The sequence below is a fragment of the Castor canadensis genome, chromosome 14, assembly GCF_047511655.1.
Source record: "Castor canadensis chromosome 14, mCasCan1.hap1v2, whole genome shotgun sequence".
NCBI lineage: Eukaryota > Metazoa > Chordata > Mammalia > Rodentia > Castoridae > Castor > Castor canadensis.
This window is the reverse complement of record NC_133399.1, coordinates 39,431,176-39,458,927: the sequence shown is the minus strand read 5'-3', so window position 1 is coordinate 39,458,927 and position 27,752 is coordinate 39,431,176. Positions and strand designations below refer to the sequence as shown.

General features: G+C 55.1%; 2 protein-coding genes across 6 annotated transcripts; both read right to left on the bottom strand.

Annotated features, from left to right (window-relative positions):
• Positions 1-227: 227 nt before the first annotated feature.
• Positions 228-7,217, bottom strand: Diras1 (DIRAS family GTPase 1). The gene is made up of 2 exons (XM_020170771.2): positions 7,138-7,217; positions 228-4,487 (listed from the first exon to the last, which is right to left on the bottom strand). The coding sequence occupies exon 2, from the start codon at positions 4,435-4,437 to the stop codon at positions 3,841-3,843; it is 597 nt and encodes a 198-aa protein (XP_020026360.1). The 5' UTR covers positions 4,438-4,487; positions 7,138-7,217; the 3' UTR covers positions 228-3,840.
• A 6,214-nt stretch (positions 7,218-13,431) lies between these two features.
• Slc39a3 (solute carrier family 39 member 3) lies at positions 13,432-22,579 on the bottom strand. Of its 5 annotated transcripts, none has more exons than XM_020170774.2 (3): positions 22,154-22,579; positions 20,532-20,858; positions 13,432-15,644 (listed from the first exon to the last, which is right to left on the bottom strand). In XM_020170774.2, exons 2-3 carry the CDS (start codon positions 20,736-20,738, stop codon positions 14,904-14,906), a joined length of 948 nt encoding a protein of 315 aa, XP_020026363.1. In that variant the 5' UTR covers positions 20,739-20,858; positions 22,154-22,579; the 3' UTR covers positions 13,432-14,903. The 5 variants fall into 5 exon arrangements, with proteins under 5 accessions (XP_020026363.1, XP_020026364.1, XP_020026365.1 ...); XM_020170775.2 differs by having other exon boundaries at positions 22,276-22,579; XM_020170776.2 differs by having other exon boundaries at positions 22,402-22,579.
• Positions 22,580-27,752: the final 5,173 nt, after the last annotated feature.

Below are 27,752 nucleotides of genomic sequence, written 5' to 3'. Positions count from 1 at the left end.
AACCCTACACCTCCTTCCGTGCTTCAGGTCCCTGGTGCTCACCCCCTCACCTGGTCCTCTCCACCAGTCACACCTGACCCTGACTGCCACACAGGTCCTCATCGCCTCCCTCCCTCACCACCCTCCACCCACTTCCCCTCATCCCTCCCTTGCCCACCCCTCCAGACCCTCATCCTTTGCTGGTAGTGAGCTGCCCTCCCCACCCCAAAGAAGGGGCTTGGCACTACTGAGGATCCACTTCTTTATTGCAGGAAGACTATGTCTACAGCGAGCTACACAGACCCCACAGTGGAGTTGGGGGCTCCCACATGCAGGGTGGAGGGACAGAAGGACAGGGGTCACAGCAAGCGTGGCCTGGCAGGGTCCCCAGCACCAGGGATGGCCAGGTGGGATGGCCAGCAGCCAGGACAGGCTCGGCCCCTCCTATTGCACTGCCCAGTACCCCCCATGGTCAGGCAGGGCTGGGGCAGGAGAGATCTGGGGACAGCGGGGACCCCGGGAGATTGTGCTATCAGGGTGTGTCCCTGAGAAAGGACTGAGAGCCCTGTCCAGCCAGGAGCCACTTTGGGGCAGGGAGGGGGAACACCAGCTGCTGGGGGTCCTGAACTGGTCAGAAGTCAGGGGGCTCAGCTATCCTCAGACACCATGCCACCAGCTCTACAGGAGCTCTGTCCACACCCAGGGCAGCCACGCTCGTGCACACACACACACACACACACACTCCCTGCCTCTCCATGTGTGCCCACAAACACACGTGAACAGTACCTGACACCTGTCTGTCACACATGGCCTTGTGGCTGAATAGCCACTCAGTGCTATCTCTCTCTCTCTCTCTCTCTGTCTCTCACACACACACAACACAGCTCCCTCACCTCCAGGAGAGGCACACTCCCTCTGCTAGGTTACCTTCTCTCCCACATTTGGAGTCATCAATGGAGAGGTCCGCATAGCAAGAAACCAAGGTGACCCCGGGCTGACAGTTGGTGAGGAACTTGCAACCAAAAGGCATCAAATGCTGAGACAACTGCTCGAGCTTAAAGTGGATCCTTCCTCATTGAACCTTCGAATATTTAAAAATATTTCTTCCACAAATGCTTCAGAATAATTTGCAGGCATTTTTAAAGAAGCAAGAGATGTTACCCATATCCCAATATTCTCACAAACCAGTACTTTTATCTGACCATTTCACTCTGGGGGCAGTAACTGGCATTTGAACTCAGGGCCTCCGGCTTGCTAGGCAGACACTCTACCACTTGAGCCACTCCACCAGCCCTTTTTTGCTTTAGCTATATTTTGGATAGGCTCAAATAATAAGAGCTCTGTAAACATTAATTGAATTCTGCTTAACATACATGAAAGCCATAGTACCAGGACTCTATATGTTTTTAAATCTGAACCTGTATTGTTTTGTAAGGTTTTATTTAACACTCACATTGCTAGCTATTATGGCTCATTAGTTAGAATGAGGATTGGATATCATTCATTCATGAAATGAATGACAGCGGTGCTCACAGGGGTGTCCACTGACTACAGCTAACAAAATGCGGACAAGACTTCAACCCAACCAGCACCTTGATCAAGACCAAGTCCAGAGTCCAACTTGCCCCATTAGGGCCTTTGGCCCATGGAACCTGTGAGATGATAAACTTGAGCAGTGTCAGGCTGGTACACTGCTCACTTGTTACACAGCACTAGCTGACCCATACAGACTCTGAGCCGTGAGTCAGTTTGCATCCGACTGGGACAGACACAGTGCTCCTCAGACACAGAGAACAAACAGGTTTATAAATAAATCAGGTACGGAGATTCACACCAAAACCACAAATATCAATGCCTGCTGGCAGTCATACACATGGCCCGTTACCCTCCCTACACCTATCCTATACCTTCAGTCCATGCGAACTAGTGCAGAACGCAGCATCCCGGCAACAAACACATAACTGTCCATGCACACTGAGCCTCACCATCCATGGTTCCACAGTCCCCCTGTTTATGTGGGACATAGCCCCAAAGCCTCCATGAGTGTAGAGCTCCCCACTCTCACAGACACCTCAAATCTCAGAGTAGGTCCTCCACTCTGGTACCCTCCCTGGGACCCTGTCTCAGGGGTGCACTTCAGGGAGGAGGCAGGCAAGGCAGGTTCTTCCAGGACCCCTCGGGCATTGCCCGCCCTAGAAAGAGGCTTGGTTGATTGCTGTCTCCCTGGCAGAACCCAGCACATCATCCTCAGCTCCCCAGGCCCCCAACCAAGGATTTGGCAATGACATGCTGCCAGGCCATGTTTCTATCTGGATGGAAGGCCAGTCCCCAGGTGGGAAGTGTCTGGAAAGCCCTTCCACCCTCTGGGCATCAGGATCCCATGCCGCATTAGGGACAGTCCTGGCTGGCTGGTCCCCGGCTTGTGCTGTGGCTGTCTGCCGGCCCCAGTGGTGGGATATGGAGCTGGCAGGACTGCTGCAGGCCTGTGGTTATTGCCTGGTGGCCTGAGGCCCATCCCTGGGCCCCTCCACCCCGTCATGAGGATGGGGTGACAGAGGTGCTCTGGGACCCAGGGGAAGGGCACAGGTCAGAGGTCACAAGGGAGAAGGGGATGGGGTGTGTGTTCAACAGCACAGAGGAGGAAAGGAGGAAAATAATCTGAAGTCAGTGTGCATTTCAACTCCACCCTCCCCCGAAGGTCACAGTGATCAAATGTTGGGGCAGAGGTGCAGGTCTGACTGGGGCGCTCAAAGGAAAGGGACAGAGATGGGGTCTCAGGCCTGGACAAGAAAAGGCAGCCTCTACAATCTGGGCTGAGACCAGCAGCTCCTCTTGCTGGCTCCCTGTCTTTCCATCAGTGGAACAAGGGGTCAACTCCAGTGCTTGGTTGAGGGGTACACACAGAGCAAGAGGGCGGGAGTGGGAAGAGCCATAGTGATGTGAAGGAACTGGGTGGGAGCCCAGCCCTGCCCCAGGCTGACCAAGCAGCCTTGGTTTCCCCAGCTGACATGTGGGATGAGAAACGAAGGAGAACTGGAAGGAAAAGGGGGAGGAGGAGGGAAAGGAAGACATGGAAGGGGAGGAGAGAGAAAGAGGGGAGGAGAACATGGAAAGGGAAGGTGGAGGAGGGGGATTTAGGAAGGGGAGGAAGAGGGGAGGAGGAGGACAGGGAGGTGGATGCGAAACAGGGAGGACGTGGGGGAGAGGGAGGAGGAGAGGGAGGAGGACATGGAACAGGGAGGAGGAGGAGAAGGAGCAAAAGGAGAGGGAGGAGGAGAGGGAGGAGGGGGAGGAGGACATGGAACAGGGAGGAAGAGGAGGAGAGGGAGGAGGAGGAGGAGGAGAAGGAGAGGAAGGAGGAGAGGGAGGAGGAGAGGGAGGAGGGGAGGAGGACGTGGAGCAGGGAGGAGGAGGAGGAGAGGGAGGAGGAGAGGAAGGAGGAGAGGGAGGAGGGGAGGAGGACGTGGAGCAGGGAGGAGGAGGAGGAGAGGGAGGAGGAGAGGAAGGAGGAGAGGGAGGAGGAGAGGGAGGAGGGGAGGAGGACGTGGAGCAGGGAGGAGGAGGAGGAGAGGGAGGAGGGGAGGAGGACGTGGAGCAGGGAGGAGGAGGAGGAGAGGGAGGAGGGGAGGAGGACGTGGAGCAGGGAGGAGGAGGAGGAGGAGGAGAGGGAGGAGGAGAGGGAGGAAGAGGAGGAGGAGAAGGAGAGGAAGGAGGAGAGGGAGGAGGACAGGGAGGAGGACGTGGCACAGGGAGGAGGAGGAGGAGAGGGAGGACAGGGAGGACAGGGAGGACGTGGCGCAGGGAGGAGCGGAGCAGGGGAGGGCGGAGACGGCGGCGGCGGTGGGCGGGGCCTGGGTGCCCTCACATGAGGCTGCATTTGCCCTTGACGCGGTCTGTCCTCTTCTGCTTGCTGGAGCGCTTGCCGTCGATGTTCAGGCTCATGCTTCGGCGCGTCTCCAGCGTCAGCAGCTCCTGGAAGAGCTCCTTGACGTTGTAGTTCATCTTGGCCGATGTCTCCATGAACGCGCACTTCCACTCCTGGGCCACGGCCTGGGCCTCGCGGGTGTCCACCTCCCGCTGAGTCTCGTCGCACTTGTTGCCCACCAGCATGACGGGGATGTCCTCCACGCTGCCCTTGATCTGCACGATGAGCTGGTAGATGGGGCCCAGCTCCTCCAACGACTGCTTGCTGGTGACAGAGAACACCAGGATGAACGCGTGGCCCTTGGAGATGGACAGCCGCTGCATGGCAGGGAACTGGTGACTGCCGGTGGTGTCCGTGATCTGCAGCGTGCACACGCTCTTGTCACAGCTGATCACCTGCCGGTAGGTGTCCTCAATGGTGGGGATGTACGTGTCGCGGAACGTGCCCTTCACAAAGCGCAGCACCAGGGAGCTCTTGCCCACGCCGCCAGCACCAAACACCACCACGCGGTAGTCATTGCTTTGCTCCGGCATCTTCCCCACCGGGTGGGGGCCAGGCTGGCTGCTAGAACCCCAGACCGACCCTGTGCAGAGAGGACAGTCAGAGCAGAAAGGCCACCCAGCCTGGAGAGGACAACTCCGGCCCCAGCAACAGTATGTGAGGTTCCTCAGAGGACGTGGCACATGCCCTGCGCCCTGGGAGGCCCTTCTGGCTGAGTGGGCTGACTTTGCAATTCTGTCCTGCAGACGGGCTCCCTGCCAGCCCTTTTGCTTTCTTCCCCCTAAAAATACCTGGGGCCTAAGCCTTCCCAAGGGGCCTCTGAGCTGGACGACTCCTTCCCCAGTTGTGGGCACCCCTCTCCGGCCCTGCTAGGGTCCCCTCTCTCCCCAGGGTGGCCATGGGTTCCTGAGGGCTAGGACTGCTGGCTACCAGCTCCACACCTGAGTGGCTCTGAGTGACCAGCAGGCCACCTTCATCCCCAAGCCTCCATTTCCTCCTGTCCCATCCCAGTGGGTGACACTGTGTGTCTCCAACAAACAACCACGGGCTCCCTGCTCTATCTTCTACATCTCAAAGCAGCTGTTTAAGGAGAAATTTTAAATGCAGATTTTAGGGCCCCAGCTTCAGATGTGATGAATCACTAGGTCTAGGGCCACAGCCCTGGAAACTTGCATTGTTCCCCTGTCTCCTCATAAATGTGACTCTGACACTGGGAGTCCAAGAACGGCAAATTGCAAATCATGACCGTATAGCATCCCTCTAGGAGGCAGGAACTCATAGCCCAGGCAAAAATGCCAAGGTATCCAAGTGATGGTCTGGCCTGTCCTGGCTGCTGGCTCAGGTCTCAGGTCCCTTAGGACTAGAAGTCCCTGGGGTGGGGGGAGTCCTCTTAGCATCTCTCCCCTCTTAAGAGAGGACTTCCGACTTGTGCTCAGAAAGATCCAGTGGCCTTGGAAGGTCACACAGCACAGCGATTCCTGATATGCTGGAGGTGGGGGAAGAATCAAGGGCCAGGGGAACAGGAAGAAGAAGGCAGGAGGCCTGTGCCTAGAATCAGTGTCCTCATTGAGGGTCCCTTGGCAAGGAGATCCTCAGAGGGGTAGACAAGGCCCTCACCTCCCTATGCACTTTGGGTACATTCCTTCCCCTGGGAGTGTGTGTATGTGTCAAGGATTTGAGTGCACCCTGGAATCAGGCAAGACTTGGGGGTGTGAACTAGGCTGAGAAAATCCACGTCCCTGGACCTCAGTTTTCTCATCTATGAAATGGGAACATTCACTTGCCTACCTCATGGAAATACTAGGACCAGTAATGTGTCAAAAGCCCTTAGGCAGGTGCTTGACATATAGGAAGCTCGGAGAGAGATGGACAGTTGAAAATATTATTACAGCCCCTGGGGCTCAGAGCGGGGATACGCTTGACTGTCCTGGTGAGTCAGAAGGCACTTTCTGAATTATCAAAGGCAACAGACATGTCAGAAAAAAAAAAAAAAAAGAATGATAAAAGCGACAGCCGACACATAGCCCAGTGACGCACAGGGAAACTTGTGGGAGCTGTGGACTAACTCTGGAAGTGACGCTGGGTATGTGGCTCTGTGTATTGTACTCTCTTGCAATTTTCTGCCCGGGGAGGAGGCTGTGGGCTGGGGGGGGGGCAGTGGCAGCCAGTTTGGCAAACGTTGTGTTTTTGGAGGGGAGGGGGCTGAAGTGGGGACACTGATAGGAAGATGGACACTGCCACCACTGACCTGGGGCCTGAGTGGCTGAGGATGGTGTGTTCTGCCTTGCTTTGGCTGTGGAAGGCTGCAGCCCCCATCCTGCTGATTGATGAGTGTCCTCTCTCCCAGAGGGTCCCGCTGGGGCCTGGGATCCCCAATTAGGACTCTTTGTTCAATAACCAAATCCATGTCCAGGGACCACCTGGCATGATTTGAATCCCACTCCCACATCTTTTTGTGGGAAGGGGTCATGGCACTGAACTTGGAGTTGGGAGTGGGGACCAACTCAAGGTCACAGAGTAAAAGGTAGCAGAGCACTCAGCAGGACTCAGAGCCAGCCCTGCTTGCCTGCAGTGCCCTGGGGCCTCTACCCATGCCAGGCAGCCCACCTTGACACTCCTGGGCCAGGCCAGCCTGCCCAGCCAGAGTCCTCTGGCCCAGGATGTCCAAGCAGCTTCAGGTACAAGAGAACCAGAGAGCCCCTGGCCAGAAACAGGTCTGGGGGGATGCCTGACCAACAGGGGTGTTGGTCCCCAGTGAGGGGTTCCATTGAGAAAGGGCATGCTCCAGGGGGCCCAGAGGGAGAGCCGGCCAGGGGCTCCCCTGGACTCAAAGAGGGCCTTAGAGGAGGGAGGGGTCCTGAGTGAGGGGCTGGGCTGGGTAGAGGGGTGGAGGGCTAAGAGGGTGAGGGTGGCGGACAAGGGGCAAGGGCTCAACAGACAGCTCATGGAGGGAGCCCTTCCAGGGGACAGAGCCAGAGGTCAGCTAGCATAGCCCTGCGAAAGGGGTGGCTGCGCAGGGGTGGGACAGAGCACTGGACAGGAGCTGTCCAAGGTGGGCACCGGAGCGGCCGGCCAGGGCGCGGGATGGAGGCCCTGGAACGCGTCGCCGGCCTGGCCCGGGAGGCGGGCGAGGGTGGGGCCGGGACAAAGGAGGGGCGCGCGGGAGGAGGCCCCGCGGGGTCGGCCGGGTGCGGCTGCCCGGACCCCCGCCCGCCCCACGCCCTGCCGCCTACCTGGGCCGCTGGTCCCTGTGGCGCCGCGGCCGCTGCTCCTCCGCTCGGTGTCCGCTCCGCGCCGCCGCCCCCCGCCCGCCGCGCCGCCGCGCCGCCGCGCCGCCGCCGCAGTTGCGCCCGCGCTGTCCCCGCCCGCCGGCTGCGCTCCGCCCCGCCCGCCCCGCCCGCCCCGCCCTCCCAGGACCTGCGAGGGGCCGCCGCGTGCCCAAGGTCACCGCCCCCCGCGCCCGGGCCGCGCCCCCCCGGGAAGGGAGGTCGCCAGGAACCCGAACCCCTACCGTGCCACGTGGTCACCTGGGCCCTGGGGACGCGCGGGTAGGGGGATCGCAAGCAGGAGAGGGCCTGGGCGCGCGGTCACCGGGAGCTGACAAGAGGGGGCAGAGGGAAGGGGCTTTGGGCAGAGCTGTAGATGAGGACAGGAAAAACGGAGGCAGGGGGCTGGTCATCCTCAGGACGGCGACCAGGAGGGTTTCGCACTGGGAAATGACCAAATCCATCAGTGAATCAACAAAACAGACGTAAGAAGGCAGAGGTGGCCCGTGGTCAGATCAGTGGAGTAAACCTGGACGTCCCCTCCCACCCCAGGAGGACAGGAAAGAAGTGAAGACGTGTGGGATTGCAGCCTAGGAGGGTCAGGACAGCTGGACCTTTGTGGGAGGCAGTCAAGGGGGAGATGGTGGGGACCACAGGAAACAGCTGAGAATAAACAAGTGTTTATGTTCTTTTTTGTGGGGGGGGGGAGACTTTGAGACAGGGTCTCACTGTGTAGCCCAGGCTGGCCTTGAACTCACCGTCCTCCTGCCTGCTCCTCCTGAGGACTGGGTGACAGGTATGCACCACTATGCCCAGCTTTGATCTCGAATACACATTTGTCTTAGGGACACATCTGTTCATCTGATGTGTCTGTGTGTCTGAGGTGCAGCTGAGGAGAACAGGCCATGGTCCTCTCCTTTCTCGCACCAGGAGGCAGAGACTCATCTTGGCTGTATCACAGAGCTAACTGGAAGTTGGACGTTGGGGCGCAGACACCACATGGTAGGCTCCCACCCCGGGCACAAGGGCAAGGCAGTCCCAGGCCCCTTCCCGGGGGAGGCCGGAACCCAGAAGAGGGGCTTTCTGGAGTCCGTGTGGACAGAGGCTCATCTGTTAGATAGTGAGTTACCTGCTGGGGTTGTGACCAGATGGTCAGAGGGAGCCCCAGGGGCCCTCAGGCTCCTGGCTCCTAGGTTCCCTGTGATAGGGGTGGGTTTCAGCAGCATTGGCATAGGTGGGCCCTTCCTGCTACCTTGGAGACGTGGCAGTGCCCCCAAGAGCTCTGTCTTCTCTCCTACTGCTGCCACCAAGGTAGGGCACTGGGCTCAAAGTGCCACGTCTCTCTGACTTGGCCTTGCTCTCCTTCCTCACCTCCAGTCTCACTCCCTCCAGCTTGGCATTCAACACTCAGCCTTGAACATGGTTTCTGCTACTCTAATGCCATTCATGTTTCCCTCCACTTCTGGGTCTGGATCCAGCTTCTTTGCCTGGGGTTCAAATTATCCCATGACCTCTCCTCCTGTGCCCCCTCCATCCTGGGCTGCCTGGACAGAGCTCCTTCCTGCCCTGGTCCTGTGTGAGTCCCTTAGAGGGTGACCCAAACCCAACCCTCCTCTCAGCCAGAGATGGAGACAGCCCCATGGGCAGACACGGCTGCTCTGGTCTGGGTGGCTGTGTTCTGGGACAGAACCCCCTTGAGCCTCAGTTTCCCTGTCGGTTCATAAGGATCACGTGGCCCCTCATGGTTACTGCCAGGCACCATGCTTGGGGATGGCAGCTGAGTGCTGCTTCATCTCCTGAGTGACCAGTGGGCCCTGGGCAGGGCCCTGGCCGGCTCTCTGGCTCCTCCGGGCGCCAGCCCCAGCCAGGCAGGCTGACTCATGAGTACGCAAGCGGCCACAGCAGCGAGTCCACACTGCTGCCTACTATTTATAGCTCTCAGGCCAGGCTCTGGGCCTTGTGAGCTGGCAGAAGACAGGCCTTAGTTCCCTTCTTGCTCTCCCTGGGATGTGGATGCACCCCAGCTAGGGTGGTCACACCCCCTCACCATGGGTGGCTGAGGTGATGGGCACTGACAGCGCTGCCCCTCCCTGGTAAGAGTCACAGTCCATACATGAGGCTGTGAAACTCAAGAAACTGGGGAGGCTCAGCGAGTCAGCACTGGAATTTGGGGTGTCTGGGCCTCCCACAGCACTCCTCACACTCACCCCCTTTGGGGAGTCCCTGGGCATCCTGAGCAGCAGAGCTGGGCAAGGAGAGCTACCACACTGGCAGGAAGAGGAGCCCCTTCTGGCTTCACTGGCCCCTCCATTTCTGGAGCCTGGCAGGGTTAGCCCACATCCATGCTAACTCCTCATGGTGAACCCCACGGGGGGCTCCTGCAAACACAGGGTGACAGTGTCGCTGGAGTGCAGCCATGCAGAGCACACAACAGGCCAATGTCCCTGCCCTCATCTGAAAACTGAGGCTCAAAGAGGAAGTGACTTGCTCCAGGTGGTCCAGCAAAGAAGAGGCCTGTCCAGAACTCAGCTCTTCGCATCCCTTCCTTCCTGTCCCCCGCTGTGTGGAGGCCTGGCCCAAGGACCCTCTGTGGGGCTTCACTGATAGACCCTCCTTCTGCTGAAAGGCAAGGGAAAATGTTCATCTACAGAGTCCTGGGTCCTTGCCTGGTCTGACAGCCCCGCGGGACCTCCCCTGCCCAATGCCCTGACCAGAGCCCCACGCCAGCCGTGAGGGCAGGAAGGCAGCTGGCTCCTTGGATCAATGCAGTAATGTGAGCAAAACCAAGGCTGCCTACAACAGCCTCAAGAGGCGCCATCACTCATCACTCATCACTGATGAGTTCGACCCACGAAGGTTTCTGTTGCTTTTTTGGTCTTAAGTTTGGCCTCAATACTTAAAATATGATCATTTGTCAAAATCCAGTTTGCCTTCTAAAACAGATAGGTTCTTACTATACACTAATATACATCAACAACAACAAAAAAACAGGCTTAGCCAGGCGTGGTGGTACCTGCCTGTAATCCCAGCATTTGGGAGGCTGCGGCAGGAGGATGGAGAGTTCCGTGTCAGCCTGGGGTACACAGTGAGACCCTGCATCAAGTAAGGCAAACAAGATGCCAGACTAGGCATCTTGTGCCCTCAGCATCTGCTGATGCTCTCAGGATCCAGTCAGTGGATGACGGAAGACACACTCAGCCCAGAGCGTGCCCCAGGAGGTGGCCTGGGCTCTCCACCAATACACGTTGGGGTGGAGGGGCTGTTTCATTACCACCTCGGAGGAATGGGATTACTGAAACCTTTATTGCTGGCAGGATAACCCCCCTGAAACTCTTGGGTCTCTTTACAGAGATCCCAGACACTTCTATTATTAAGAAGGCTGAGATCTGCCATTCTGTCCCCCAGGGGACTGGGGACATCTGTGACTGTCACAACTGAGGAGCTCCTGGCAGAGTGGTAGAGACCAGGGACGCTCCTCAGCATTCTGCTTGGCCCAGGACACCCACAGAATATGACCTGGCACATATCTGCACTGCCAAGGGGGTCCCTGGAGTAGGGCAACAATGTCACACTGTCCCCAACCCAGTCACGTTGGCATTTTTTTGGTAGAGGTTGGTAGAAATTCAAGCACTCAGGCACCACCCTGAGGCTGCTCAGCCTACAACACACGTTGGCCCCAACGTCCACAGTGCTGAGGGGGTATGGTTCCTTTCCTAAGGGCCACCCATCTGGCTACAGCTGGTTTGGAGGCCCGTACCATCCCTGGAGCATCCCTGGCCAGTCTCGGCACCTCTCTCCAGGGAGACGTGGGACTCAGTGGCAGCCGTTCACTGTGTCTCACCGGCAGCACCTGGGAAGCGGAGGCTCTGAACAGCCCACCCACTGGCCCAGTCCCCCCCCTGCAAGCCTGGTCAGGTCACAGGGATCACTTGTGCTCTTGGCCGAGGCCAACTGGGTTCCTGCCCCAGAGCCCTGGGAAGGCAAGGGTGGGAGTGCAGAGGGCATCTTCCTGCCCCAGCCCAACCTGGCCTTGACACCCGACATTCCAGAGACATATTTTGGCATCTTCAGAGACCAGTCCCCCACCTTTAGTGACCACCTTTTGAGGGGAGGACCCTCCTCTGTCTTGGTCCTCCAGTCTGCAGTGGTGCTTAGGAAGAGCCAGGATGGCCAGGAGCGTCAGCACGACTGATCACAGGCTCTGTCCCAAAGCTGGTACTTAGGACCTGTGCTAGGGATGGTGGGTGGCTGGGACAGGTGAAGGCAGAGCAAAGGGATGACGGCTGATGGCCACGGAAGTTCTGAAGGTGCTGAGGGCTGGGAGACACTGTTCCACTTTCCCCTCCACCCAAGCTTTTCTGGGCCTGTGTTGCAGATGGGCTGGGAGCTGGCTCCCCCGTCCCCGCCCCCATTAATAACTTCTGAACAGAAGCGCAAACAAGAGACAACACAGCCTGACACGCTGTTATTACGGTCGACTCAACCCTTGAAGCTGGTGCCTCCCGTGGCTTCCTCCCCTTCTCCTGCAGTGAAGGAGGGGACTCCATCCAGCTGACAACCCTGCTGAGACTTTCCACAGGGGCAGTCCGTAGGGGCATCCTGGGCACAGCAGGGCACTGAGCAGCGTCCCTGGCCTCCACACACTCCGTGCCAGGAGCTCTCTAATCCTAACACCTACATGTCCCCAGACATGGCCCAGTGTCCCCTTGGAGGGCACAATCACCTCAACTGAGAGTCACAATCAGTAAGAGACTTCAGAGGAGGGGCATCCCAGCTTCTTCGAGCCACATGACATTCTTGGGATGTTGAAGTTGCATAGATGCAGGCTGACAGCTGTGTGCAACCATAACTCCTCATTCTTATCCAAGCCAAAGTCTGATCACTGTGTAACAGTGCGCAAGTGATCACACAGAGGCTGGGGCCATGAGACCCTGTTCCAAGGGCTGGGAGTGGCAGCTATACCTGTAGTCCCAGTGATTCGGGAGGCAGAGATTGGGATTATTGTGGTTCAAATCCAGCCTGGACAAAAAGTTATCAAGACTCCATCTCAACAAACAAGTTGGGTGTGGTGGCTCACAGTTGTAATCCAGCTACATGCTGGTGCAGGCACAAAGTCAGGATTCTATCCCCTATCTGAAAAATAACTAAAGCAAAAAGGGCTGTCTGGAAGCACTGTTCAAGTGGTATAGAACCTGCCTAGCAAGCAGCATGAGGCCCTGAGTTCAAACCCCAGTACAAAAAAAAAAAAAAATCTGGTCCAGGCCAGACTTGGCCACATCACATCAGCAAGGAGACCTGGTGAGAACTTTGCTTCTCTGGCCTCTGTCTGATGGGCGAGATGGCCACATTGCTGCTTTTCATCCCAACATGGAATGGCCACCAAAATGAGCCAAGAGACACCTGTCACTTGTTGCCTTGGATTGCATCTGGCCTATCCCTCTACAGCTTGTGGAAGCAGGGGAGCCCAGGGCCAACCCTGTTCCCTTGACTGCAGCAGAGTGGAGGGGACAGTCTAAGGGCAAGACCTCAGTGGAGGGGCAGAGGGTGGCAGATGAGCAGACAGGTTCCATGACCACGGTCCTTCCCTTCCCAGATTACCACAGGCCTAGATAAGCTCTGGGGCCGGGGAGTGTGGAGGCCCTCGTGAATACATCACAGTGGGCAGGTTATGGCGTCTGGGGCTGCCCAAGCTGCTGGGCTGAGGATCCTGGGACAGCTGTGCCTGGGCCCCAAGATTTCTACCTGTGGGTGGTGCCAGGCAGTGTGGTGGGCACTTGGAGTCCTTCCACACTGAGGGGTACCCTGGGGGACAATGTGCTCTTGACGGCTCGCCTGCAGCTGTCAAGGATAAGGGAGGCTCAGATGCCCCTCCCCCCCACCCAGAGCACACTGCTCTCTGCTCTACATGGGGTTCCAGCCAGATTTGGGGAGACAGGGACCCTAAGGATTCCTCCCCTGGCCCAGCCATCATTTGGGCCACATCCCACAGCCACATATGCTCTGGACACCTCCCCTGCGGGGAGAGCAGGCAAAACCTTCTAGATCCCAGGTAGGATGAGACAGCAAGGGAAACAGTGAACTGTGACAGTGAAAATGTCCTATATCCACAGGGCCATTTTCCCAGCACAGGGCAGGGTTGGGCTGCACCGGGTTCACCCACGGCTCCCGGGGAAAGGTTCAAACACAGTTCCTAGAAACAGACCCGAGATTTCAACAGCAACAGGGTGCAGGTCCTGCTGGAGGAACATGGGTGCCAGGAGGTGGGATTCGAACTCTCGTTTATTTACAGCAGTCAAGGCTTCCAGGGGGCTCTAGGAACACTGAAGGCCAGGGCTGCTCCCAAGGTCATTTCTCCTTATGCCTTGTGTCCTGTGAGCTGAGCTGTGGTGGCAGGTCAGTCCTTGGGGCACCCACCCTCTGCAAGTCACTATTGGTCCTGGTGAGAGTGCAGGACAGGAGGCACGGCCCAGCCCACAGCCTCAAGAAGATGGGGGCCTCTCCTTGTTGGGGTTGGGGTGGCACAGGAAGTCCAGAATGAAATGCACTGGCCCTGACATCCAGTGTCTGGGGGGCCAGTGAGGAAATGGGACCTCTCTGTGAGTTGAAGCAGCCCCAGTGGCTGTCTGAGGCCTGGAGATGGGCGCCAGGCTCAAGGTCAGACTGAGGCAGTGGTGAAGCCCGTGAAAACCTGGCCCCAGGCCACAGTTGCCAGTTCCCTCTAGCTGTACCATGCGCAGACAGGTGGATTGGAGCAGGCAGAGCACAATCCCAAGCAAAGCAGCTCACATGCCTCCAGGTCCCAAGGTGCCGGCTGGGGTTGCTGAGCGACAGGGTTAGGCTGTGGGGTTGCTACAGAGATGGGCCCAGTGCTCCCAGCCCGCTGGGCCGTCTCTCCTGCTCTGTGTGCCCTGGGGAAAGGTGGTCTTCACGTGTCCAGGTGTGTGGAGGGGGATGGCACCACCTGCCCTGTCCCTTCGTCCTGCTGGAGCCCATCTTCCTCTGGAGACCTCCAGGTATGTGCAGGGCTGAGAAAGCACTGCCAAGTCACCTTCAAGACAGGACCTCTTCCCTGTGCAGAGCAGCCTCCCCGATCCAGGTGGCTCCAGCAGAAGCCAGGGAAGAAGAGGGATGCTGCCCAGAGCTCAAGGCAAGCTGTTACTCCAGGGTTGGTACTGGGGCTCATGTGTCCCACTGGAGGCACAACCTCCAGTGGCAGGAGGGACAGAGCCCACATATGGGGTTCCTTTCAAAAACCACTGTGGTGCTGCACTGTAGCACGAGTGTCTTATGAACCCTGAGACTTAGGGTGCCAGAGGTGGACAGGAGCTCAGCAACAGGGCACCCAACTGCTTCTTGTGGCTCAGACAGCAGCATCGCTCAGGTTCTGGGCACAGTTGGGTTGGACACTCCTGTCCTTGTCCACGGATGGGGGCATGGTGGGGACAGGAGGGTCTGGGCCTGACTGCACCTGGCCATGGTTGCCCACCGCCCCCAAGTGAGCGGACCCCACCGCCCAAGGCTGACATGGCCACACAGCTTTGGTAAATTCCGTTAAGAGTATTTTCAAAGTAAGATCAGTGCCCTGAGGCATGGGGAGGAGGACTGGGCATGGCCTGTTCCCAGCTGCCCCTCCTGTGCAGGCCACCACCCTGCCCTGGAATGCAGCCTGTGTCCAACGGAGACTCCCAGTGGGCTCTGGTGAGCAGTGATGACCACCGCGACGAAGAGGATACTCACCACTTGAGGAAGACCATCCCGGCCAGGACCGTGTAGCCCAGCACCAGGAAGAGGACCTTGAGCAGGCGGTCACTCTTGTCCTCCAGCTCCTTGGCCAGGATCTCCAAGAAGGTGACAAAGAGGAACGTGCCACCCGCCAGGCCCTGCAGCAGCACGGAGGCCACGCTGCTGGGCACGCCCCGGGCGCTCTCGATGCCCAGGCCCAGGCCGATGCCCAGTGGGATCATGATGCTCACTGTGACTGCCAGCTTGGCCGCGTCCCTCAGGGGCATGGCGCTCCTGGCCATGCTGATGCCCAGGGCCACCGCCACCAGCGTCTCATGAATGGCCACTCCCACGAAGAGGCTCACCACCCTCTCGCCCTCCTCCTGCAGGCCCAGCGTCAGGCCCTCGAAAACCGAATGGGCCGACAGGGCGAAGACCAGGCTGAGCAGGCGCAGCGGCCCGGGCCGCGACAGCTCCTGCAGGCGCAGGCCGGCGGCGTGCGCATGCGCGTGCGGCTCGGCGTAGAGCGCGCGACCCCGCGCACTGCCCATGAACGGGCTCTCGTACTCAGAGTCGCTGCCCACGTCCGAGCCCGCGTTGAAGGTCTCCAAGTCGATGAAGGACGGCTTCTCCTTGCGGAAGGTCAGCACCAGCTGCTCCAGGAAGACCGTCATGAAGAAGCCCAGCAGCATGAGCGTCTCGGCCAGCGGGTAGTCGGTGCTGATGTGTCCGAGGCTCAGCACCTGCCGGAGCTGCAGGGGGCAGTGGGAAGGTGGGGGATCAGCCCTGGGAGGCCTAGGGACAGCCCATTCACACCAGAAGCTAAGAGGGGGGCGTGGGGCGCGGCCTAGTGGTGAGCGCTTGCCTAGGTCCTGGGTTCCTTAAAACCCAGCCAGTGTGCTGGCTGACAGCTGTAATCCTGGCAACTAGGAAGCAGCGATCTGGAGGATGACCGGTCCAGACCAGCCCTAGCAAAAAGTTAGCACCAACAAGCTAGTGGTGACCTGCGCCTGTGATCCCAGCTACACAGGAGGTTCTAGGTAAAAGGACTAGGATTTGAGGCCAGCAGAAGCAAAAGAGCAAAAACTGGAGATCCTAACTAAAAAATAAAGCAAGAAAAGAGCTGGAGAGTGGCTCAAGGGGAAGAGCACCTGCCTAGCAAGCTTGAGGCCCTGAGTTCAACCCCCAGTACCGCCAAAAAAAAAAAAAAAATCTCTTTACTAGGGCATCACACACACTGAGCACATCAATGACACAATTTCTAAGCACTGTAGCAGGTTGAATTATGGCTCCTGAGAGGTACATTCACCCAGAACCTCAGCACACGGCCCCATTTGGAAAAAGGGTCTTTGCAGCTGTAATTAAAGTGTCACCAATTGAATTGTGCCCCCCCACTTACACACTGAAGCACCCCACCCCAGCACCTCAAAATGTCGACATAGCTGCAGTCAGGGCCTTTACAGAAGTAACAAGGTGAACGTGAGATCATGGGGTGGCCCTAGTCCAAAGGACTGATGTCCTTACATAATGAGGAAGAGACCCCAGAGTGCCTGTGCACAGGGACACCATGTCAGAGAGTGGCCACCTGCCATCCAAGGAGGGAGGCCTCAGAAGGACCAGCCAGTGGGCGCGGTGGCCCACACCTGTCATCACGGCATGCAGGCAGCTGAAGCAGGAGGACTGCAAGTTCCAAGCCAGCCTGGGCTGCATGGCAAGACCGTGGTTCATAAAGACAAACAAAAAGGATAGCCCTGTGGCAGCTCCATCTTGTGCTTCTGGCCCCTGTAACTTGTTTCAGTCAACCTTTCTATCAGCTTCCTGTGTGCGGCTTTCTTGCATATGATGGGGAAGGGGCTTTGCTTCTGGAATTCATCCCACTATGCCAGCCCAAGGGACATGCTGGCCATGAACTTGGAATTTGCTGGCACTTCCACTGCCCCTGAGAATCCTAGAGGCAGAGCAGCTGCAGAGAACTTTCCAGAAGATCAAGTGTTCTCTCTGCTGATTGGGTAGCCAGCAGTCACGTGTGGCCAATAAGCACTCAGAATGTAGCTGGTGTTGCCAGGGGTGAGGACATGGGGTATCATTTCATTTCAATGCAATAAAAATGGACCAGGCCACAAGGGGCTCGCTTTCCCTCCCTAGTTCCTAGAGATGTGCACACTGAGCTCTCCCAGTCCTCTAGTAGCACGTGCTGGCCCCGCTGTCTGGAATTTTCCTCCTGTAATTGGGCTCCTGGCTGCAGGTTCTCACCCTCCTGGCGTACCTAAGCCAGGGCACCACAGTGCACTCCCATGATTTTATGTCTTCTCAGCATCTGGTCTAAAGACAGGTTTAGCTTCTAGGGCTCGGTTTCCAGCTCCTTCCAGTCCCTCCCAGGGTCCACCCAGATCTCTGCTTTATACTCTGCCTCCAGGTGACACCTTCCTCCCTATGGGATGGAAGTATCTAAGCCCTGTGTGGCTTGCACTGACACCCCCCTTCCCATGGACTGCATGGACATGCCGCACTGCCCCTCTCTCAGGTGCCATGGGACTCACACTGCCTGCCCTTGGACACCTGCATGGGCAATGCCTGGGACCAGGTACCCTCGCCCCCTCTCCCTTCCACCTCCTGAGGGAGCATGCGCACCCAGCCAGCTCTCCACCCACTGACCCTGAGAGGTAAGCTGGCTTGACTCTCCGAGGTCCATGAGGAACAGACCACTCTGTTCCTTCATATGCTTTATGAGCTGCCTCCTCCAAGTGTCCCTGGGCCGCACTCCCGACCCTAACTTTCCTCCTAGCCAGGCCCTTCGAGAGTGACTGCCTAGGTAGGAATAAGCTGGATGCTGGAAGACAGAGACATAAATCAGCCAGTGTACAGAAGCTTCCTGGGACTGGGGCGTGGCTCAAGTGTAGGGCGCCTGCTTAGCAAATGCAAGGCCCTGAGTTCACCCCAGCATTGCCAAAAAAATTTTAAAAAGCAACACCCATGACCACCCCAGAGCCCCATTGGGGCAGCACTGTAGTTCACAGCCACTCCCCAGAAGGGGATAAAGCCATCTTAGAGGGACAGCACAGTCTGCCTCCACCATGGTATCCTTTTCTCCCATCACAGATGTTTTTACAGCTGACCATGCGTGCGTGCACGCGCGCACAAACACACACACCCCCATGGTGGTTCTCAATTGGGGTGATTCTGCCCCAGGGGATATGTGGCAATGTCTGGAGGCATTTTTGCTTTTCATGACTAGGGTGGCAACATTCAGGACCCTGCAGGGTGCTGAGTACTGTCTCTGTCCTCCACCTACTCCATACCAGGAGCTCCCCAGTCAGGACAGCCACAAATGTCCCCAGACAGGGCCCAGGGTCCCCTGGGGGAAGCCAAGATCCTGCTGCAGCAGAGAGGCCACCTACCTCACTGCCTGCAGAAACCAGAGGCCTCCGTGGGCCTCGCCTGGGGACTGCGGCACGTGAGAAATGCTGGCTGCTCCCACAGGGGTAGTTGCGGGTCAGGAAGGCCAACACAGACCTGGGCCTGTTTTCTGAGGGTGAAGTGAGTGCAGCTCTGTACTTGGTGAGGCTGTCAGGTCTGGAGAGGTTCTGCACACAGAGGGATGGCAGCCTGCAAGCAGGGACATGACTAGGAGAGGTCTGGGAGGTCCTGTGTACTGAAGGAGGACAGGGAAGAGTGAGACCATCACAGGACTTCAGGCCTGAGGGAGGGGTGATTGAGGGTGACACCATGGGCATGTGGGACAAAAGAGGGGGCTGGAAGTGGCATGTAGCATGCAAAAGGCCTCAAGAGAGTGTCTTCTCCGAGGATCTCATCCTCCTGACCCCGACTGTGCTACCTCCCTAGACTGCCTAACAAATCAACACACTTCCTGCTATTCAGCACATATGCAGCATCCTCCCATCGTGAACAGAAGAGCCAGGCCCAGGTGAGCAGAGCCTCCACAAAGGGTCCTGCAGGCAGAAGCCACAAGACTTCGGAGCCAGCTGGTGTTCCGTAGAACCCACTTCCTCGCTGCTGCAGGACTGAGGTCCCCGTGTCCATGCTGACCTCTCAGTATCTGTAGGGTACCCTCAGGTCCTTGCCATGTGGTCCTCTCCTCACACACCATGGCTTTTTGCTACTTGGAGGCCAGCAGGAGGACAACATCTTGCCTGATTAGGCTAGGCCCACCCAGGTCATTTCTGGTTTAGTGATTTTTATCCTTGTCAGCTGAGTCAGGACCTGCACTACAGCCATCAAATTCCTCCTGCTAGAGGGCACACAGCAGAAGTGATGTCCCATCAAGCCCACAGCCCCAACCATCCTCCAGAGCAGGGAGGGGGCATCCTAACAGGCTTGAAGGCACAAACCCTTTCCTCCTCCCTGGTACCTATGTGAGAGAATGGGAGGGGCTGCACATCAGGGTTGCTGGGTTCATGGGAAGGACAGGAAAGCCGTGGTATCTCAGCACCACACTCAACCCTCACATCTGGCCTAGGGAGGACAGCAGCTCACCTGAGGTCACCATGGGCATGGCCAGGCTCCTTCAGCTGTTGTCTGTATGATGCAGTTAGGGGGTCATAGCCAAAAGGCCCTAGAACAGCCCCTAGAACAGCCCCCAATGCCCCTGCCTCCTGACAGCCTGACCCCAGGCTCTGGGGTATGGGAGGGACTAGGAACTTACTTCTCACTGACAGAGGGGAAGCAAAACCACTTTCCTTAGGACACAACATCAGACCCAATGTCCATCTTGCAGGGTCTAATGTCTTCTCATTTTGCTTACGAAGCCAACGGCCACACAAGGATGACCCGTGTGGCCGGGGGCTGAGGGCCACTTCCAGTCAACAGCCAGTGAGAAATTGAGGCCCCTGGTCTGACTGTCAACAAGGATTACAGTCACACGTGCTTGGAAACCAGTCATTCCCTAGGCAGATGCTGACAGAGACAACAGAGCAGGACAGCTTGAGTGCTGCTTCATGAGGTCCTGAAGCAAGGATCCTGCTAAGCTGTGCCCTGACTCCTGATCTATGGGGACAGTGAGACAATAAACACCTGTTGTCATAAAATGCCCAACTTTGTGGTTTGCCCCACAGCGACAGCGACTGGCTGCAGGCAGAAGAGTTGCCACGCTTACTTCATTGTTGTTGTTTTACTAGTTTGGCTACACTGGGTCTTGAACTCAGGGCCTCACACTTGCTAGGTAAGTGCTCTACCACTTGAGCCATGCCCCCAGCCATTTTCTTTTACATTATTGTTCAGATAGGGGCTCATATTTTTGCCCAGGGCTGGCCTCAGACCTCAGTCCTCCTACCTGTGCCTCCCATGTACCTGGGATTACAGGAATGACCCACTATATCTGGTCAAACAGTGGTCACACTTAATTCAGGACAAAACATGTATTATCTGCAGAAGGCAGACTGGTCTAGGCATTCACCATCCATTGGAGTCATCAGTTAGTCTGACCCAGGTCTAACCCAAATCCCTTGTTTACCAAGTGAGGCACAGAGTAGGGAAGCTACCACCACAAGGTCACACAGCAACTCATTTTCTCGTTTCTGTTACCCTTTGAGCATCAAGACCCCCTCACCATTGAACTTGACATCAGTGTAGAAAACCACCAGAGCCCCTCCATCCTAAGGTGCCACCCAGGGAGGCCTTACCTTTTCCCGCACGGCAGGCAGCAGCGCATTGAAGCATGTGGCCAGGAAGACCCCACCGCCAAAAGTGTTGCAGAGGGAGAGGATCTTTTTGGAGCGATGCGCCTTGTCAAAGTCCGTGTGAATGACCTTCACCGGGAGCAGGGAGCCCAGCAGCATGAAGAAGAACACGCCCACCATGCAAAGGACTTTGGCCACTAACAGCTTCATCACGGTGGTGGCCGGGGATGTACGTCACTGAGGTGCCAGATCATGTGTGCATACACGCCAGTGCCACAATGCACTATGTGCCCAGCCAGGCAGCTGGGGGCTTACGCCTCCATTTAGCAACTGTGAACACCAGGGGCAAGTGCATCAGCTGTACAGTTATCTAACCAGCTGTAGGGACAGGGTCTATCACGGGTGGGGTACACTCTACTCCACCCCAGTGCCTATCCATAGCACCCCCTGCTACAGAAAGTTCCCTGGTGCTGCGTACACTGGCCACCTGTGTCTGTTTAAATGAATTCAAATTAAGTACAAGCTGAAATTCTGCTCCCTGGGCAGAGCACATCCCTTTCTATCTTTTCTTCCCTTCCTCCCTCCCTTCCTTTCTTTCTTTCTTTCTTTTTTTAGTGCTAGGGTTTGAACTCAGGGCCTGATGCTGGCTAGGCAGGCACTCAACCACTTGAGCCACTTCTCCAGTCCTTTTTTGTGATGGATTTTTTGAGATAGGGTCTTGAGAACTATTTGCCCAGGCTGGTTTTGAACTGTGATCCTCCCGCTCTCTGCCTCCTGAGTAGCTAGGATTACAGGCATGAGCCACTGATGCCCGGCTCCTGGGCACATTTCAAGAGCTTGGTAGCCATGTGAGCCTAGTGGTTTTAATGTCAGGCTGCTCCGGCACAGAATTGGTGGACTGGCTCAAGTGGTAGAGTGCCTACCTAGCAAGGACAAGGCTCTGAGTTCAAGTCCCAGTCAAGCAAAAAAGAAAAAAAAAGATTCCACACTCTACCCCAAAACTAAGGCTCTGTGTGACTGGTTTCTGCCTTGCATCTGCCTATACCAGCTTTCTGGACCATGAAAGCACCAAGCTTGTTCCTGCCCCAGGGCCTTTGCACCAGTTGCTTCTCTGCCTGGGACACCCTCTCCACTGACTTTCCATGAATGTGTCCATGTCTTTGGTTCACTGCCCCCAGCATCTCCCTGGCTGAGTTCTGCTCTACACCATATCCCTCAGATCCAGCACAAGGTCTGGCACAGAACAGACAGTCGGCGACAGCTGGCTGAATGAGTGGACAGTGGAAGCATGTGGGCCTCCTTACGTGACTCAGTGGACCAAAGTGGATATCTCACCCTGGCCCTAAAAATGTCACTGTTCTTAAGCGGGGCCGGAACTCCTTCCCTCTCTGAGTTTTCCCCAAGTGGGCGCTCTCACTGCCAACCAATCCCCCAGCTCTCCTCTCGCCACCCCCTCCCGTTATTCAGACCTTCAGGCCTCGGGCAAAGGGGCCTCCCCCACCCCCTTTTCCTGGCAGTGTTTTCTTGTTTTGTGCAGCAGAGATGAAAGGAACTAAATTGGAATCGATCTCGCTTGGAGCCCAGCACCAAGCCACAAAGGCACACAGCAGGCGCTCAATAAATACCTGCTCAGTGCGTGGATGCCCCAGTCCGTAGAGTGGGGGTGAGGGTGCTGGCGCTCTCAAACTGGGGACTGATCGGGTTGGGCCGCGGAGAGGACGGGCTCATTCATTCATCCAGCACTTACTGAGCGCCTTCTGTGTCCCGCGCAGCGGGACGCTGGAGCCGGGCCTCGACTAACAGGCGGGCAGAGTCCGCCAGGTCCCTCAGCCTCAACACGCCGATCCGTACTCACCACCAACCGCGCACGTACCTGCGCCGGGCCCCTAGCCCGCCAGCCGGCACCGCCCTCCGCCAACCGCCCGGCGATCCCCGACCCCGCTGCCGCGGTCAGGGAGAGACCCCGGCTCAGCGCGCCGCCGCCTACGTCCCGCCTACGCTCGCGCCTATTGGCTTTCCCGAGCGCAGCTATCCGCAAGCCACCTTCCATTGGCTGCGATGGCTGCCATTCACCTTGCTCCTACCGTCACGGGAAAATAGTTTTCCTCCGGCTGAGCGGAGGACGCAGTTAACAAGGGGCTCCGGCAAGAAACATGGACCAGAGAAGAATGGTTCCGGGAGGGTTTGGCGCCCAGAGCTGTCCAGGGGTGTCTGGTGCTGAAACCCGCTCGAATGGAGGCCTGGAGGGAAGCGATTTCCTACAGGGGATGGTCCCTCTCCAGGCACCCTAGTGTTGGTGCCCTTCCTGGCGGCTTAAGAAGCAGACAGGTCCAACAAAATAGACAGGAGTAAGTTCAAGCTCAAGAGATCTATTGTACAACATGGTGACTAATTAATAATGATGTATTAATCCCTCGGTGTTCATAGGGGATTGCTTCCAGGACCCCTAGGAAACCAAAATCCGTAGATCCTCAAGTCCTTTATAAAGTGATGTGGCATTTGCTTAGAAACTATGTACATCCTTCCTATGTTATTTTTTTGAAATAGATCTCCTTGTGACACCCGACTGACCCGGAACTCGAGATCCTCCTGCTTCAGCCTTCTGAAAGCCGGGATTACAGGTGTGCACCACCACACCTGGCCTCCTGTATGTTTAAATCAACTCTAGATAATTTAGAATATCTAATACAGTGTAAATCTATGTAAATAGTTGTTAAGTTGTATTGTTTAGGGAGTAATAATAAGTCTGTACCTGTTAAGTACAGATTAAAAAATTAGAAAATATGTTTGATTCCCCTATTCATTGAATCTGCTGATGTGGAACCATGCACACTGAGGGCAGGTTGAGAAAGTAGATGGTTTTTCTTTGGGTGCTGGGGATTGAACTCAGGGCTTTGCACATGCTAAGCCTCTACCACTGAACGATACCCCAATCCCTAGAAAGCAAATTTTAAGTGTTATCACTACAAAAAGAAATGAGGTGAACATACGTTAAACAGCCACCAAATCCCCATTGAGCAACTAGGGCATGCCCATCAGAAGTTTTTCTACCTCCCCACTTCTTTGTGAACAAAACCAAGATCTGTCCCTTCTTGCAGCTTATGTTCTAGGAAAAGATAAAGAAAATAATAAACATAACAGGTAAGGAGATTCAGTTTGAAGATGACAAGTGCTATAGAACAATAGAAAGCAATAAAGGCTGTCAAGAATGCTGAGTGGGGGCTGGGCATGGTGGCTCACATCTGTAACCCCATCTACTTGAGAGATGTCAAGTGATCAGAAAGATTGCAGATCGAGGTCAGCCTGGGCAAAAAGAGCAAGACTCTCATCTCAACCAACAAACCAGGAGTGGTGGTGCATACCTGTCATCCAAGCTATGGCAGGAGGCATAGGTAGGAGGATCACAGTCTGAAGACAACCTGGGCAAAAGCATGAGACCAAACCTAAAAGCAAAAAGTTCTGGAGTGTTCTTGGAGTGTGACTCAAGAACCTAGCAAGTGTGAAGCCCGGAGTGCAAATCCCAAAAATGGAATGACAGAGGTTGAGATGAGACCATTGGCTGGAAAGATGGAGGAGAGTGGGTGCATCTGAGAAACACCTTGGAAGGTGAACTGAAAGGACCAGGAGCTAGCCTGTCTGGGGGGCTGCAGGAGGAGGAGGCAGAGGCAGAGCCAACATCTAGTTCTCTGCTTGAGCACTGGGACGGGCGTCCATAGTGTTCGTCAACATTAGAAAGACTGGAGGAGGGAGAGCTAGTGAAAGACTGAGGCTTTTGCAGGGGGATGTACTGGGATTTGAACTCAGAACCCCACATTTGCTATGCAGGCAATGCACTACTTAAGCCACGCCCCTAGCTTATGTATGGGGTACCTATGTGTTCTCAGCACTTCAGTTTCATTTTCTGTCTACACAGAGCTGGCTTCATCGTGTGGAGCACACAACATGTGGTCATTTTTATTATTAGTGTTATTTATTAGACACCATGTTGGTTCCATTTTCCATAGTTTACAATGAGAAAAACATGCTTTGTAATATTAGCATATCAGGTATATGCCCCAGGAAGACTTCTTCCTCTTGAAGCCTTCTATTTTTGTGCAATATTGATTCGTAAGTATTTTGACAGAAAAGTTGCTCAGAGAAGCTGTGCAATATTTGGGCTCTCATTCATACAAGACATGTTTTTGAGACTATCTTGTGCACCAAGACCTATGTATCTTCAGACTAAAAGAAAAAAAGATACTGACAGCTGGTGGCTGACACCTGTAATTCCAGCTACTCAGGAGACAGAGATCAGGAGGATTGTGGTTCAAAGTCAGCCCAGGAAAATAGTTCATGAGATCCTATCTTGAAAATTCCCATCACAAAAAAGGGCTGGCAGAGTGGCTCAAGCGGTAGAATGCCTGCTTAACAAGCGTGAGGCCCTGAGTTCAAACCCCAATGCCGCTGCCCCCCCCCCACACACAAAAAAGCCAGAGACAGACTGGAAGGAAGTCTCATATAATATGAGACAATTGATAGAGAACAATTAAAAATAAAAATAGAAAGGGAGAGGAACAGGCAATTCACAGGAGAAAAAATATTTGAGGTGAAAAAATAGAAAATTGCTCAATGCATGCAGATAAGCATGAAAGTACAGAATATGACAAGTGTGAAATGAAACAGTTTAAGGTTTATTGACATACTACTGACACACAATAAATGACACAATATTTAAAGTGTACAAGAAGCTGGGCCTAGTGGCACCTACACAGAAATCAGGAGGCTGAGGTAGGAGAATCATAAGTTCAAGGCCAGCCTGAACTGCATACTAAGATCCTGTCTCAAAAACCAAACAACAGCTGTCTGTAATCCTAGCTACTTGGGAGGCTGTGATCTGGAGGATCACAGTTCAAGGCTGGCCCAGCAAAAATGTTTGTGAAACCCCATCTCAATGGAAAAAAAATAAGTGACGTGGTGTGCACCTGTCATCCAAGGAGGGTGGGAAATATTAAATAGGAACACTGAGGTCCAGGGGAACCTGGGCAAAAAGCAAGATCCTTCTCTGATTATCCAAAATAATCAGAGAAAAACGAGCTGAAGGCCAGGTGCTGGTGGTTCACACCTGTAATCCTAGCTACTGAGGAGGCAGAGATCAGGAGGATTCTGGTTCAAAGCCAGCCTAGAGCAAATAATTCATGGGACTCTATCTTGAAAATACCCTTCACAAAAAAGGGCTGGTGGAGTGGCTGAAGACGGAAGCCCTGAATTCAAGCCCCAGTACCACAAAAAAAAAAAAAAAGCTGGACACGTGACTCAAGCTGTAGAATACCTGCCTAGCAAGCATGAAGCTCTGAGTGCAAACCCCACTCCCATCCAAACAAACAACAACAAATACGCTAAATAACAGAACTCCAACACAAGCTGCTGTGACCCTATATACATAAAGTCCTCAAAAGATAAATTAGATCTGTCTTTCTCTGGGGCTGGAGATAAGGAGAACAAAGTGAATGAAGTCATCTAGAGATGATGTGAAGTCTAGGGGAGGCTGTGCTCAGGTTCCACGCAAATACTGTGCCATTTTATGTCATTATTGGTTTTGAGACATGGTCCCATTGTGTAGCCTAGTCTGGCCTGGAACTCATGATCCTCCTGCTTAATCCTCTTGGGTGCTGGGATTACAGCCGTGAGCCACTGTGCCCAGTATCTCAGCTTTTCTGGATGGCGATTTGATAGCATCTTTTAAACGTGTCATTGTGGAATGACACAATGGGGAGGGGACCTAAGACCTTTAGGATAGAATAACAGCTATTAAAGGAAGAAGGAGCTACATTACCAATAAACTAAGGCTTGACTGAATGTTTGATGGGAATCAGGATATTTAATTGCCAAGTTCTGCTCCTTAGATTACTCATTAATTATAAAGGGGAAACTGCAGAGAAATCTGGTGGAATGTACTTTTTGATACCAAGATGTCAGAGTTAACATCACCAATAATAGGATCACATTGACACTGTGTTTTCAAAGCGAGGGACATAATATTGCTTAGTTTCTTGCGAAATGGATACATATGAGACAGACCCTCTCTCTCTTCCTTCTCTCTCTCCCTCTGGTCTTATTTTGGCAGTACTGGGGTTTCAACTCAGGGCCTCACGCTTGCTAGGCAGGGGTTCTACCACCTGAGCCACTCCATCGGTCCTTTTTTGTGATGGGTTTTGAGATAGGGTCGGTCTCATGAACTATTTGCCTGGGCTGGCTTCCAACCATGATCCTCCTGATCTCTGCCTCCTGAGTAGCTAGGATTACAGGAGTGAGCCTTGACGTGGTTATATATATATGAGTGTTATTTTGAAAACTTTTTTTTTTTTTTTTTTGAGATAGGGCCTCACTATGTAGCCCAGACTGACCTGGAACTAGTAGTGATCTTCCCGCCTCTGAGTGCTGGGTTTGCAGGTATGCCAGGCACAGCTGGCCAGTTTGGACTGAGTGTCCCCAAAGCCCCACGTTAACATAATGCTGGTGGGAGATGGCAGTGCCTTTAGGAGGCAGGGCTTAGTGAGAGATCTGGGGTTGCCCAGTGACCTCCCAGGGGCTCTTGGGACCCTGGTCCCTCTCTCTTACTTCACTTCAGGCCATGAGGTGAATAGCTTTTCTCTATTACACACTACCCCTCCCCCCACGACGGGCCACCTCGCCACAGGCCCAAAAGAACAGGACCATGGACGGAAACCTCCTCTTTATAAGGTGATTATCTCAGGCGTTTGTTAGTCACAGAAAGCTGACTGACACAGCGTGGTAGTGAGCAGATGCGTTTTAAAGGGGTTGGACTTTGTTTCTTGATCTGGGTGCCAGTGGCATGGGTGTATTGCCTTTTCGAAAAGCCATCCAGGAGTTTACTTGTCATCTGTGCACTTTTGAGTATGCCAACACTCAAAAGATAATTAAAAGGCACAGGAGGAGGAGGAGGGGGAGAAAGGAAGAGAGGAGGACGGTGAGGAACCCCTTAAGTCTACAACATGACAACAGCTATATGTGCTGAGTAGAATCTACCTTGTGGTTATGGCGGGAGTTTTTGGGTTTATCTGCACCCTAGAGTTCACAACTGATGGATTCCATTTTCACCCGATCTCTTTTCAGGCAACTCAGGATGTCCCTGTCCTGCTGATCATCTTCACGCATCCTGGCGGTCCCACCTGAGCACATCCGCTCGGCAGGAGCCCCTGCTTAGGTGTCTTCCCCCAACTGTGG